Source organism: Lolium rigidum, chromosome 6, assembly GCF_022539505.1.
Source record: "Lolium rigidum isolate FL_2022 chromosome 6, APGP_CSIRO_Lrig_0.1, whole genome shotgun sequence".
NCBI classification, from domain to species: Eukaryota; Viridiplantae; Streptophyta; class Magnoliopsida; order Poales; family Poaceae; genus Lolium; species Lolium rigidum.
The window spans coordinates 325,777,213-325,793,210 of NC_061513.1; the positions used below are offsets into that span (position 1 = coordinate 325,777,213).

General features: G+C 47.1%; 1 protein-coding gene across 1 annotated transcript; it reads left to right on the forward strand.

Moving 5' to 3' along the window:
• Positions 1-12,587: 12,587 nt before the first annotated feature.
• LOC124667279 (UDP-glycosyltransferase 73C5-like) lies at positions 12,588-14,335 on the forward strand. Its single transcript, XM_047204582.1, has one exon. It carries the CDS (start codon positions 12,758-12,760, stop codon positions 14,333-14,335), a length of 1,578 nt encoding a protein of 525 aa, XP_047060538.1. The 5' UTR covers positions 12,588-12,757.
• Positions 14,336-15,998: the final 1,663 nt, after the last annotated feature.

The window sequence follows — 15,998 nt, forward strand, 5'->3', positions numbered from 1 at the left end:
GAAATCCGGTGTTAGCTGGTTCAGTTACGTATTGCTTTATTTCGTTACTAGGATTTCTGAAACCAAAAAAGCGAGAAAACAACAAGCGGCTCTTCGGCATCTTGTTAATAGGTTAGTTCCGGAAAATGCACGAATATGACATAAAGTGTGCATAAAACATGTAGATATCATCAATAATGTGGCATGGAACATAAGAAATTATCGATACGTCGGAGACGTATCAGCATCCCCAAGCTTAGTTCTGCTCGTCCCGAGCGAGTAAAACGATAACAAAGATAATTTCTGAAGTGACATGCCATCATAACCTTGATCATACTATTTGTAAACATATGTAATGAATGCAGCGATCAAAACAATGGTAATGACATGAGTAAACAAGTGAATCATAAAGCAAAGACTTTTCATGAATAGTACTTCAAGACAAGCATCAATAAGTCTTGCATAAGAGTTAACTCATAAAGCAATAAATCAAAGTAAAGGTATTGAAGCAACACAAAGGAAGATTAAGTTTCAGCGGTTGCTTTCAACTTGTAACATGTATATCTCATGGATAATTGTCAACATAGAGTAATATAACAAGTACAATATGCAAATATGTAGGAATCAATGCACAGTTCACACAAGTGTTTGCTTCTTGAGGTGGAGAGAGTTAGGTGAACTGACTCAACATAAAGGTAAAAAGAATGGTCCTTCAAAGAGGAAAGCATCGATTGCTATATTTGTGCTAGAGCTTTTGTTTTGAAAACATGAAACAATTTTGTCAACGGTAGTAATAAAGCATATGAGTTATGTAAATTATATCTTACAAGTTGCAAGTCTCATGCATAGTATACTAATAGTGCCCACACCTTGTCCTAGTTAGCTTGGACTACCGGATCATCACATACACATGTTTTAACCAAGTGTCACAATGGGGTACCTCCATGCCGCCTGTACAAAGGTCTAAGGAGAAAGCTCGCATTTTGGATTTCTCGCTTTTGATTATTCTCAACTTAGACATCCATACCGGGACAACATGGACAACAGATAATGGACTCCTCTTTAATGCATAAGCATGTGGCAACAGTTAATGTTCTCATATGAGATTGAGGATATATGTCCAAAAATGAAACTTCCACCATGATTCATGGCTTTAGTTAGCGGCCCAATGTTCTTCTCTAACAATATGCATGCTCCAACCATTAAGGTGGTAGATCTCTCTTACTTCAGACAAGACGGACATGCATAGCAACTCACATGATATTCAACAAAGAGTAGTTGATGGCGTCCCCGTAAACATGGTTATCGCACAACAAGCAACTTAATAAGAGATAAAGTGCATAAGTACATATTCAATACCACAATAGTTTTTAGGCTATTTGTCCCATGAGCTATATATTGCAAAGGTGAATGATGGAATTTTAAAGGTAGCACTCAAGCAATTTACTTTGGAATGGCGGATAAATACCATGTAGTAGGTAGGTATGGTGGACACAAATGGCATAGTGGTTGGCTCAAGGATTTTGGATGCATGAGAAGTATTCCCTCTCGATACAAGGTTTAGGCTAGCAAGATTGTTTGAAGCAAACACAAGGATGAACGGTGCAGCAAAACTCACATAAAAGACATATTGTAAACATTATAAGATTCTACACCGTCTTCCTTGTTGTTCAAAACTCAATACTAGATATTATCTAGACTCTAGAGAAACCAAATATGCAAACCAAATTAGCAAGCTCTAAGTGTTTCTTCATTAATAGGTGCAAAGTATATGATGCAAGAGCTTAAACATGAGCACAACAATTGCCAAGCATCAAATTATCCAAGACATTTTACCAATTACTACATGTAGCATTTTCCGTTTCCAACCATATAAAAATTAACGAAGCAGTTTCAACCTTCGCCATGAACACTAAAAGATAAAGCGAAGAACACATGTGCTCATATGAACCAGCGGAGCGTGTCTCTCTCCCACACAAGCATTTATTCAAACAAAAACAGAAACACGAAACATACAGACGCTCCAAGTAAAGTACATAAGATGTGACCGAATAAAAATATAGTTTCAAGAGAAGGAACCTGATAATTTGTCGATGAAGAAGGGGATGCCTTGGGCATCCCCAAGCTTAGACGCTTGAGTCTTCTTAGAATATGCAGGGGTGAACCACCGGGCATCCCCAAGCTTAGAGCTTTCACTCTCCTTGATCATATTGTATCATACTCCTCTCTTGATCCTTGAAAACATCCTCCACACCAAACTCGAAACAACTCATTAGAGGGTTAGTGCACAATAAAAATTCACATGTTCAGAGGTGACACAATCATTCTTAACACTTCTGGACATTGCATAAAGCTACTGGACATTAATGGATCAAAGAAATTCATCCAACATAGCAAAAGAGGCAATGCGAAATAAAAGGCAGAATCTGTCAAAACAGAACAGTCCGTAAAGATGGATTTTATTAGGGCACCAGACTTGCTCAAATGAAAATGCCCAAATTGAATGAAAGTTGCGTACATATCTGAAGATCATGCACGTAAATTGGCTTAATGTTCTGAGCTACCTACAGGGAGGTAGACCCAGATCCGTGACAGCAAAGAAATCTGGAACTGCGCAGTAATCCAAATCTAGTATCAACCTTTCTATCAACGACTTTACTTGGCACAACAAAACACAAAACTAAGATAAGGAGAGGTTGCTACAGTAGTAAACAACTTCCAAGACACAAATATAAAACAAAGTACTGTAGCAAAATAACACATGGGTTATCTCCCAAGAAGTTCTTTCTTTATAGCCGTTAAGATGGGCTCGAGCAGTTTTAATGATGCTCACATGAAAAATAGAGTATGAAGCAAAAGAGAGCATCAAGAAGCAAATTCAAAACAAATTTAAGTCTAACATGCTTCCTATGCATAGGAATCTTGTAAATAAACAAGTTCATGAAGAGCAAAGTAGCAAGCATAGGAAGATAAAACAAGTGTAGCTTCAAAAATTTCAGCACATAGAGAGGTGTTTTAGTAACATGAAAATTTCTACAACCATATTTTACTCTCTCATAATAACTTTCAGTAGCATCATGAGCAAACTCAACAATATAACTATCACATAAAGCATTCTTATCATGAGTCTCATGCATAAAGTTATTACTCTCCACATAGGCATAATCAATTTTATTAGTAATAGTGGGAGCAAATTCAACAAAGTAGCTATCATTATTATTCTCATCAAGTGTAGGAGGCATAGTATAATCACAATAAAATTTACTCTCCATAGTAGGTGGCACCAAAAGACCACTATTATAATCATCATAAATAGGAGGCAAAGTGTCATCAAAGAAAATTTTCTCCTCAATGCTTGGGGGACTAAAAAGATCATGAAAACCAGCTTCCCCAAGCTTAGAACTTTCTATATCATTATCAACAATGGTGTTCGAAGCGTTCATACTAATATTACTACCGAGCATGCAAATAAGATTTCATAGGTTTTTTAATTTTCGCATCAAACCATCCATGTCTTAAATCAGGAAATAGAATAAGAAGCTCATTGTTGTCCATTATGCCAAACTAGTGTAAACAAGAAACAAAAAGATGCAATTGCAGGATCTAAAGGAAATAGCTTCGAGCACAAACACAATGGTGCCTGAAAAGTACTGTTACACTGGAACCGGAGTATGAGTGCCTTTTTACCTTTCCTCCCCGGCAACGAGCGCCGAGAAAAGTGCTTGATGTCTACGGGTGCTTCTATTCTTGTAGACAGGTGTTGGGCCTCCAACGACAGAGGTTTGTAGAACAGCGACAAGTTTCCCTTAAGTGGATCACCCAAGGTTTATCGAACTCGGGGAGGAAGAGGTCAAAGATATCCCTCTCATGCAACCCCGCAACCACAAAGCAAGAAGTCTCTTGTGTCCCCAACACACCTAATAGGTGCACTAGTTCGGCGAAGAGATAGTGAAATACAGGTGGTATGAATAAGTAGTAGCAACGGCACCAGAAAAGTGCTTTGCCCAGGACAGTAAACAAGCAGTAGTAACGCAGTAAAACAGTAAACAAGCAGCGATAACAGTATTGAGGAACAAGGCCTAGGGATTAGACATTCACTAGTGGACACTCTCAACTTTGATCACATAACAGAATAGATAAATGCATACTCTACACTCTTGTTGGATGATGAACACATTGCGTAGGATTACACGAACCCTCAATGCCGGAGTTAACAAGCTCCACAATTCAATGTTCATATTTAAATAACCTTAGAGTGCAAGAAAGATCAATAAGACTAAACCAAGTACTAACATAGTATGCACACTGTCACCTTCACACATGTAGGAGAAATAGATCACATTTATACCATCATAGCAATAGTTAACTTCATAATCTACAAGAGATCATGATCATAGCATACGCCAAGTACTAACACGGATGCACACACACTGTCACCATTACACCGTGCAGGAGGAATAAAACTACTTTAATAACATCACTAGAGTAGCACATAGATAAATTGTGATACAAAACACATTGCAATCATAAAGAGATATAAATAAGCACTTCACTACGCCATTCATAACAGCGAATAAGTATTCGTGAAATATAGCCTAAGAGACCCACACGGTGCACACACTCGTCACCTTTACACACGCGGGACAAGGAGTCTCCGGAGATCACATAAGTAAAATTCACTTGACTAGCATAACGACATCTAGATTACAAGCATCATCATATGAATCTCAATCATGTAAGGCAGCTCATGAGATTATTGTATTGAAGCACATAGGAGAGAGATGAACCACATAGCTACCGGTACAGCCCCGAGCCTCGATGGAGAACTACTCCCTCCTCATGGGAGCAGCAGCGGTGATGAAGATGGCGGTGGAGATGGCAGCGGTGTCAATGGAGAAGCCTTCCGGGGGCACTTCCCCGCTCCGGCAGGGTGCCGGAACAGAGACTCCTGTCCCCCAGATCTTGGCTTCGCGATGGCGGCGGCTCTGGAAGGTTTCTGTGGGTTTCGTCCAACGTAATAGGATTTTCGCGACGGAGGCTTTAAATAGGCGGAAGGGCAGCCTCGGAGGGGGCCTGGGGCCACCACACCATAGGGCGGCGCGGCCCCCCCCTCTGGCCGCGCCAGGGTGTGGTGTGGGGCCCCCAGGGCTTCCCTCTGGCGGCTCTCGGGTGTTCTGGATGGTTCCGGGAAAAATAGGAACCTGGGCGTTGATTTCGTCCGATTCCGAGAATATTTCGTTACTAGGATTTCTGAAACCAAAAACAGCAGAAAACAACAACTGGCTCTTCGGCATCTTGTTAATAGGTTAGTTCCAGAAAATGCACGAATATGACATAAAGTGTGCATAAAACATGTAGATATCATCTATAATGTGGCATTGAACATAAGAAATTATCGATACGTCGGAGACGTATCAGCGTGTGGGGCCCTCGTGTGGCCTCTTGACCTGCCCTTCCGCCTACTTAAAGCCTCCATCGCGAAACCCCCGGTACCGAGAGCCACGATACGGAAAACCTTCCAGAGCCGCCGCCGCCGCCAATCCCATCTCGGGGGATTCAGGAGATCGCCTCCGGCACCCTGCCGGAGAGGGGATTCATCTCCCGGAGGTCTCTTCATCGCCATGATCGCCTCCGGATCGATGTGTGAGTAGTCCACCCCTGGACTATGGGTCCATAGCTGTAGCTAGATGGTTGTCTTCTCCTCATTGTGCTATCATGTTAGATCTTGTGAGCTGCCTATCATGATCAAGATCATCTATTTGTAATCCTTCATGTTGTGTTTGTTGGGATTCGATGAATATTGAATACTATGTCAAGTTGATTATCAATCTATCATATATGTTATTTATGTTCTTGCATGCTCTCCGTTGCTAGTAGAGGCTCGGCCAAGTTGATACTTGTGACTCCAAGAGGGAGTATTTATGCTCGATAGTGGGTTCATGCCTCCATTAAATGCTGGACGATGACGAGAAAGTTCTAAGGTTGTGGATGTCTTGTTGCTACTAGGGATAAAACATCGATGCTTTGTCTAAGGATATTTGTGTTGATTACATTACGCACCATACTTAATGCAATTGTCTCGTTGTTTACAACTTAATGCCGGAGGGGGTTCGGATGATAACCCGAAGGTGGACTTTTTAGGCATAGATGCATGCTTGGATAGCGGTCTATGTACTTTGTCGTAATGCCCTGATTGAATCTCATAGTACTCATCATGATATATGTATGTGCATTGTTATGCCTTCTTTATTTGTCAATTGCCCAACTGTAATTTGTTCACCCAACATCTGCTATCTTATGGGAGAGACACCACTAGTGAACTGTGGACCCCGGTCCAATTCTTTACATCTGAAATACAATCTACTCCAATTGTTCTTTACTGTTCTTCGCAAACAACCATCATCATCCACACTATACATCTAATACTTTGTTTACAGCAAGCCGGTGAGATTGACAACCTCACTCTTACGTTGGGGCAAAGTTCTGTGATTGTGTTGTGCAGGTTCCACGTTGGCGCCGGAATCCCTGGTGTTGCGCCGCACTACACTCCGCCGCCATCAACCTTCAACGTGCTTCTTGGCTCCTCCTGGTTCGATAAACCTTGGTTTCTTTCTGAGGGAAAACTTGCTACTGTACGCATCACACCTTCCTCTTGGGGTTCCCAACGGACGTGTCGACTGCACACATCAAGGAGCATGGGTTCTTGCGGTAGTGGTCCGGCTAGGACGGGTGCGTTCTGCGGGGCATCCTACAGTGTTTCCAGAGCCTTTTGTGCTTCCGTCGTCCACTCGAAGGAATCAGACTTCTTCAAGATGCGGTAGAGTGGAACTGCCTTGTCACCGTGTCGAGGTATGAAGCGACTGAGTGCTACAACTCGCCCGGTGAGCTTTTGTGCGTCGAGGAGGCATGCGGGCCTTTTGATACGCATGACGGCCGATGTTTTCTCCGGATTGGTCTCGATGCCGTGCTTGGAGACGATGTAGCCGAGAAGCTGCCCCGACGGTACTCTGAAGGTGCACTTCAGGGGATTCAACTTGATCTGGTAGCGCCAGAGATTGGTGAAGGTCTCGGTGAGGTCGGCGACTAGGTCATCTTGCCGAGTCGACTTGACCACCACGTCGTCGATGTAAACGTGGACGTTGCGCCCGATTTGGCTTTCGAGGCAACTGTTCATGCACCGTTGATAGGTGGCTCCGACGTTTCTGAGGCCAAAGGTCATGGCGGTGTAGCAGTAGGCGCCGAGTGGCATGATGAACGCCGTCTTTTCCTGATCTTCTACAGCCATTTTGGTCTGGTTATACCCGGAGTATGCGTCGAGGAAGCATAGAGACTCCAAGCCCGCGACGGCATCGATGATCTGGTCGATCCGCGGGAGGACGAATGGGTCCTTGGGGCAGGCCCGATTGAGGCTAGTGTGATCTATACACATTCCCCATGTCTTGTTCTTCTTCAGCACTAGTATTGGGTTTGCCAACCACTTTGGGTGCTTGATTTCCATGATGAACCCGGCGACGAGTAGTCGGTTCACCTCTTCGGTGATTGCGCGCCGTCGCTCTTCCCCTACGGGTCTCATCGTCTGTTTGACGGGACGCGCAGTTGGGTCTACGTGTAGTTTGTGCTCAGCAAGTTCTCTCGGGACACCTGACATATCAGAAGGTTTCCATGTAAAGATATCTCGATATTCACAGAGGAACTTGATGAGCGCACTTTCCTATTGGGCGGACATGCCCATCCCAATGATAACCTGCCTACTCGGATCATTTTCTACCAAATCTACTCGACGTGTGTCAGTCGTTGGTTGCAAGGTTGGCAAGGACGAGTCGAGATCAGTTGGCTTCTCGAGGATGGCGGGGTCGTTGCGGTCGACTGGGTACTTGGCGAGCTCAGTGGCGTTGTCTCACTCCGAGGCGATGACGGTGTCGGCGAGCTTGGCTCCGCTATTCTCGCACTCCAGGGCCATCTCGGGGTCGCCACGGACAGTGATGATGCCGCGTGGCCCTAGCATCTTCATCATGTTGTAGTCGTAGTGTGGCATGGCCATGAACTTGGCGAACGCCTGGAGGCTGAGGACGCAGTGTTAGGGGCTGCAGAAGTTCACCACCTCTAAGGATATCCTCTCGGTGCGGTAGTTGGCCGGTGTGCCGAAGGTCACTGGCAGTGTCACCTTGCCGATCGGGAAGGCCTTCCTGCCAGGGACGATGCCGTGGAAGGTGACAATCATCGCTTCAAGGTGCGAGTCGGTCAGCTGGAGGCACTAGAAGGTGTCGTAGTACATTATGTTGATGGAGCTCCCTCCATCCATCAAGGTCTTTGAGAGCCAGTAGTCGGCGACCTTGGGCTTGACGATTAGGGTCACTCGCCCCGGGTACACGATGAGTGGAGCGTGATCCTCGCGGCTCCACGTGATGCTCTGCTCGGACCACTTGAGCCAGCGTGGGACGTTTGCAACGTTTGCGTTGACAGCCACCGCTCGTGCGAGCACCTTCTTGTCACGGCGATTGCCGACCCCGGTGAAGGTGTGGAGGGACCCGATGCTGCGACCGAAGCCATCGTCCTTGGGTTGGTCCTGGTCCTTGTTGCGATCCTTGTTCTGGTTGCCGCCACCGTTTTCCTTGAAATGGCGAGCCTTCTCTATCTACTTAAGGGAGAAGCAGTTCCCGGTCGTGTGCGTCGAGGGCTTGCCCTCTCTGCTGTGGTAGATGCATGTAGCATCAAGTTGGCTGTGCGGATCGAACCGCTTGCCTGGTGGGCGGTCCTCTCGCGGGCCGCGGTTGTCGCGGCGGGAGTACTTTGGGTCGCGCTGCTCAAAGTTGGCGTTGGTAACGAACTCGGAGTTGCCGCCGTCAGCGTGGCGCTTGCCGCTGCTCGGGTGAGTGGCGAAGCGGTAGTCATCGCGGCGACTGTCGGGCCAGATGGGGCGGCGATTGCGCCGCTGGCCGTACTCGTCGTCTGAGTCGACCGTGGGATCCTCATCAGCGTAGCGCTGAGCGATGTTGAACTATATGTTACTATAAATATATGTGGTATTGATCGATTTAAAAAACTAGGACCCCATACTCAAAAGTATTATATAAATTAGATCAAAAGTGAATTCTTACCAAGTACTATATGTTACTATAAATATAGGATCCCCATCATGTACTATATGTTACTATAAATATATGTGGTATTGATCGATTTAAAACCTACGACCCCATACTCAAAAGTAAGATATAAATTAGATCAAAAGTGAATTCTTACCAAGTACAATCAAATATGTAGAAACAAATTGTAGGACATCTACACACTATGAAAATATATTTTATGATGAATCTATTGATATTGAAGTCGTTCATATTTTCATAAAAAAATTCCGAACTTAACATACATCGTCTTCTATAACCAAACTAAACCAGGAATATATATATATATGTAGTAGTGGTTCCATGTTTGTTCTATTTAATTAATTATACACCACCTTAATTGATTAATTGACAAACTGCATATCTGTGAGGGATACAAGGAAGCAGCATATGGTATTGTTTTTCATATTTGTAGAGTTATCAAAACATGCTTATTGTTGTTATTTTAACCACTATACACAGACACATAAATATTTGGGTACTTTGACGTGACCACTGCCATTCAACCTGGACAGATTTTTTTTTAGCTTCCTTGTCTAGATAAATGAAAACTCGTGGACTGGCCGAAAACTCTCTTTGAAGCTCGGGCTCCATGTAGCACATTTTTTATGAAACGGAATTTACAAGTTTTAAACAAATCTGAAAAAATTGAATCTTCAGAGGGATGTATATTCTACAATAGTGTAAAATCTCAAAGCTAAACACCCTATACTTTGGGCTACACAAAATGACAAGTTCTAACAATTGTAAAGAGTTCTAAATTGGGCATTGTTTAGTAATTAAAGATCTGCACTTTTGTCATTTTTGTGTAGTCAAAGTATATGGTATTTGTTTTTGAGAACACAGACGCTCACAAACACGCACGTACAAACACCCCTATGAACGCACGCACGTACACCCTACCCCTATAAGCACCTCCGAGGGACTGAGCCGACATATCTTGAGGTTGACGAAGTCGGCCTCGCTGTTGATTGGCACGTCACCTACCACTGAAAACATAGCGCCGATTAAATCCTGAAATAAATCAAGGTAAATGCAAACACCCATGTTAAGTCTAGGACTTGAACCTGGGTGGGCTGGTTCCACCACAAGGGACCTAACCATCAGAGCCAAGTTCTGTTTGCAAGTATATGGTATTTCGTATTGAAGTTTTACACCTTTCTATGATACATAAAACAAATCAATTTTTGCTCAAAAACTTTAAAATATGGTTTTAAAATTTTCAGCAAAACAGGTTATATGGAGCTAGTGCTCAAAAAGTTCACACTCATGGAATGTCAGCCTAAATTAACTTCCAGTCGTGGGTGCACTCTAGCCACAATGGGCACGGCCCATTTCACATCTATATCAGGTTTGGCTCGCTCCAGCGCTGTAAGGACATGTTCAGCTGGCCGACGTAAAACAGCGACCTAAACGGTTCCTTTAGATCTTCAGTTACACAAGGTCAAGGTTGCTTCAGATTGTTTAACAGTATGATAGTTAGAGATATTGCTATGTTCAGAGCAAAGTTTCAGGAGGCCAGCTATGGCCACGAACGGCCAGAACCGAATGGGGAGGCGCATAGACTTGCGAGATCAGCTACTTCGCTAGGTCTTGGGCGTCATGTGTGGTTTATGGATCGTCCGGATCATCTTTGTATCCCCATGAATATCATTTAATAAGGCTTCTGTTGTTCTCTCAAAAAAAAAAAAAACTGGCCGACCTAAACCGTCCCTTTATGTCCGTTTGGATCGGCCCGTAGACAGATGGCACGTCGTTGTCCGATCGGTTAGGACAGTGCGTCCAGCGCCCCCCGTTCGGTCTGCTGGGTATTTGGCCTGCTCACCGTAGACAAACAAGTTGGAATGAAGTTTACAAAGCGCGCGCGAAAATCTGATAGAAATTTTATTAAATCGAACATAATTTATATAGTTTTAAAATAAAATCTAGACCCTAGTTTCTAGCACCGCCGGCTTCTTCGTCATCAGAGACGTGGTCGACAAAGGGCGGGGCGTCCACAACTGCTGCACCCAAGCAGAGACCTCCGACAGTTGCGGCACGTAGTGCGGCTGTTGCGGCGCATACTGAGGAGAAGGTGGGACCATCTGGCCATCCCATGCTGCTTGTGGTGGCGGTGGAAGGGAAGCAATGTGCGTCACCACCATTGCCGATAGTTGGACGACGTCCTCCTGCCCTAGCCAGGACCACTTCGAGCCCTCGTCAGCCTTTGAGCTGCTACTGTGGCGGCCGTGGCCGCCTCCTCGTCATAGTCGTCGGGGACGAGCGGCTCTATCTTCACAGTGGCTAGTGGCTGGAGGTTGAACGTCCTCCATCTCCTTGTCCTTTTCATCGTATTCGTAGTCGAGCTCGTCCTCGACCCGCGTACTACAGATCGTCCGGCGCGCCTCGTGCTCCTAGGCAAGGAAGGTGCGCAGAAATCTTCGCGTAGGTACGCGTCCTCGTAATGCAGCGCCTGTGGCAACCGCTCAAATCGTCGGTTCATCTCCTGACGTAGTGCCCGCCAGTCCGTGGGTGGAGGTGAAACTGGGATCCTCCCCTGTTCAGATGTCATCCATGTGGTAGGGAGACGTCGCGGTGGTTGCAGGGTTCTTCTTGCGCCCACCGCCGCTGCGCCTCCAACACCGTCACGTACCGCTTGTTGCGGCCCGGTTGTTGTGGAGGAGGAATCGGTGGCGCCACCGCCGCCGCTGCTTGTGGACAGCCGACCAGGACAGAAATCAACTTGAGTTGTGGTCGGCCGAAACAGGGGATCGGCTACTTTTGCGGTGTGGGAGTCAGGGCGTGGCGTGGTTGTCGGAAAAGCGAGGCATGCCACCAGGGGCGGCGGCACCCTGCTGCCACGTAGACCTGCCGCCACTAGCGGGGGTGGCATGGCCCACCACAGCTCGATGGCGGCTAATGTGCTGCCACCACCGATGGCGACAAGCTCTGCCGCCACGAGCTTCGGCGGCAGGTTGCCACGTGTCACCCGGCCCCTGCGCCACGCCTGGGATGTTTTTTTTTTTGTTGTCAATTTTATTATTAGGTTGTCCTTTCTGGCAATTCACTAAGGCAGGTGGTCTCCTCTGTAAAAAATTTGCTCTAATTCGGTGAAGTTTCTGCTGGACTGCTTGCTTCTAGAATCTGTTTTGACCCATACTGACGGCTCTGATCCGCTCAATCTCAAAAGCGAATTGCGGCCATGGCCATGACTTGCTATGACCCATCCACTCATACTTCGTCGATCTCAAAATGTGTAGGCACGGTGACTGCACGCCTTATCATCTACCTTGTCATCTTCCCCTAGATAGCTAGTTGATGCCTACTCGGCCACGTCTTCTCTCCTTCCTCTCACATGAATTCCATCCATCGATCAAAAATGTACACATCCGTAGTCAGCTGTAGTTCTATTATATGTACTCTCCCTCCGGACAGATTAAATTGACGCGAGCTCAGCACGAGTAAACAGCTACGTAGGTACTAACGCCGCGTCGAATTAAACAAGATCAGAGGGAGTACGTGTCACGTCATCCATCCAACATATATAGCGGCCTCGTAGCCTCGACATTGGTAGTGCCGTACGCCTTAGGCTCGATCGATAAGCTTGCGCCGCTCCATCACCGTTGTTGCCAATTTCCATTGCTCATCAGAACATAGAGCGGGCCGACCGGGAAGAGATGGCGGCGTCGACGGAGCTACACTTCTTTCTGGTGCCGCTGGTGGCGCAGGGCCACATCATCCCAATGGTGGACCTGGCGCGCATCCTCGCCGAGCGCGGGCCGCGGGTCACCGTCGTAGTCACGCCCGTCAACGTCGCGCGCAACAGGGCCGCCGTGGAGGCTGCCAACAGGGCAGGCCTCCCTATCGAGCTCGTCGAGCTCCCATTCCCCGGCCCGCAGCTCGGGCTCGCGGAGGGGCTGGAGGCCATCGACCAGCTCGACAAGGAGCATGTCACCTTCTTCCACGCCATCTGGAAGATGGCCGAGCCGCTGGAGGAGTACATTCGGGCACTGCCCCGCCGGCCGGACTGCCTCATCGCCGACGCGTGCAACCCTTGGACAGCGGGGGTGTGCAAACTTTTCGACATCCCCAGGCTAGTGATGCACTGCCCGTCCGCCTACTACCTCCTCGCCGTGCACAACCTGTTCGCGCACGGCGTGTATGACAGCGTCGGTGACGAAGACATGGCGCCGTTCGAGGTGCCGGACTTCCCGGTGCGCGCCGTCGGGAACAAGGCCACCTTCCAGGGCTTCTTTCAGTTCCCCGGCGTCGAGAAGGAGCAGCGCCACATGATCGACGCCGAGGCCACCGCCGACGGCCTGCTGATCAACACGTTCCGGGGCGTCGAGGGCGTTTTCGTCGACGCGTACGCCGCAGCGCTCGGTCGGAGGACGTGGGCAGTCGGGCCGACATGCGCCTCCTTGACCATGGACGACGACGCCAAAGCCGGCCGCGGCAATCGCGCCGATGTAGACGCCAGCCGTATCATCTCGTGGCTCGAAGCCCGGCCGCCGGCGTCCGTGATGTACATCAGCTTTGGCAGCATCGCGAGGCTGCCGGCGAAGCAGCTCGCAGAGCTCGCACGAGGACTCGAGAATTCCGGGCGGCCGTTCGTGTGGGCCATCAAAGAGGCCAAGTCCGACGCCGCCGTGAGGACGCTGCTCGACGACGAAGGGTTCGAGGAGCGTGTCAAGTACAGGGGACTCCTGGTGCGGGGGTGGGCGCCGCAGGTGACAATCCTCTCGCACCCGGCAGTGGGCGGCTTCCTCACGCACTGCGGCTGGAACGCAACGCTGGAAGCCATCTCCTACGGCGTGCCGGCACTGACGTGGCCCAGCTTCTGCGACCAGTTCTCCAGCGAGCGGCTGCTCGTGGACGTGCTCGGCGTCGGCGTCAGGTCCGGCGTCAAGGTGCCCGCCATGTACGTCCCCGAGGAGGCCGACGGCGTTCAGGTGGCGAGCGGCGACGTGGAGAAAGTGATCGCCGAGCTGATGGACGACGGGCCGGAGGGGGCGGCCAGAAGGGGCAGGGCCAAGGAGCTCGCCGCGGAGGCGACAGCGACCATGGAGGAAGGCGGGTCGTCGTACTGCGACCTGACGGACATGATCAGCTTCGTGTCGGAGCTTTCGAGGAAGAGAACCCATGAGAGGGACACAAGCCGGACGGCCCATCCTATGCATTTTACGGCGGCGGAGCTCGGACACAACAAGGGCGAGAAGGTCGAAGCCGACGCTGCATTGGCAGTACAGTCCTAATTAAGCTGCATACCTACTGGCAAATTAGGGCTTGTTCGATTTTATCCACCCCGGGATTAATCGCTGCCACTAATTAAGGGATCCTACCACCATATATCTAGATCTATACCATCCAGAGCAGCAGTACAAAAAGGTCCAAACATGATCAGCTCAAGATGTAACTTATGGTTAAGCATTCTGGGATCATGCATGGCATCGAATGGGGGAGAATAAACGAAGTGGAACACCAACATTCAGAGCTTTATTGTCCTTGTAGCAAACATGTGGTTTCTATTAATAGAAATCGGAGAGGCGACTCTCTTTTTCAAAACAAAACAAAAAAAACATTCAGAGCTTTATTGACCATACCCTTTTCCATAGTTCAAATGCCTCTTTATTGACCATACATTTTCCACAGTTAAAATTGAGAAACGTAGGGTATCGATTGTAGGGGTATTGCCTAGCTCCATACAAGGGCCGGCTTAGCACATATATATATATATGGGATAGATTACAGAGTTGTATACGGTAGGTTTATACAATACCATACCGATACGGTTATAATATACAGTTTATCACCCTCCCTCAATCTCAACCAGGAGTAGCAAGGTTGAGATTGTGTCTACAAAAACGAAATAATGGTAAAGGAAGAGGTTTAGTGAATATATCACCTAACTGATCCTTGGAGGAGATAAACCGAATCTGACAAAATGAAAATCCACCTCAATGTGTTTAGTACGAGCATGAAACACATGATTGGACAGGAGAAAAGTTGCTCCAATATTATCACACCATAAGACTGGTGGACTACTCTGAGACACCCCAAGTTCAGCTGATATATTCACTAAACCTCTTGCTAATGGATACCCAAATCAACTCAGTAGCATTAGCAAGTGCTTTATACCTAGACTCCGTACTGGAACGAGATACAATGGCCTGTTTACGAGCACTGCAGGAAACCAGGTTATCACCATAAAGATAGCATATCTCCCAGTTGATCGCCGATCATCAGAATTACCAGCCCAGTTCGCATTAGAGAAAGGAGACAAAAGATTAGGAGACGAGGTAGTACGTCTCAACAACACACAATAGGATAAAGTGCCATGAACATAGCGCAAGATACGCTTAACTGCTGCCCAGTGAATACATCGCGGTGCAGATAGATATTGACACACCTTGTTCACGGCAAATGATAAATCAGGCCTCGTCCTACTAAGGTACTGTAAACCTCCATCAATAATGTGAAAGCGTGTATACTCCTCTGCTGAAAGTAGTGTGCCATCTGTAGAGCAAAACCTATCAGTGGAAGACATAGGTGTAGATACCGGGGTGGACTTAAGAAGACCAACCCGTCGCAGAACTTGGACTTCAGATATTGGCATGGTGGTGTTTGTGTTACTATCGGAAGAAATGGAACACTATAACGAGACTCTTTTTTAGTTTCTTCTTCTTTTTCGGCTGTGTGCATTCGTACTATCATCAGGGTTTAGTGTTAACAAAAAGGTTGGGTGTAAATGATATCTTTTTGATATTAATACATTCTCTTTATCAAAAAAATACTTATAGCATGATAATGGAGATTAATATAACATACATGCTTGTACCATGTGTAAACAGATTTGCTTTGTCTCAACCAACTGAGAATTCCTTAAATCTTGTTAAAAGTAATATTGAGAAGCAAACG

Excerpts from the sequence above, each read along its gene's own strand:
- LOC124667279 (XM_047204582.1), top strand. The coding sequence starts at position 12,758 with ATGGCGGCGTCGACGGAGCTACACTTCTTTCTGGTGCCGCTGGTGGCG.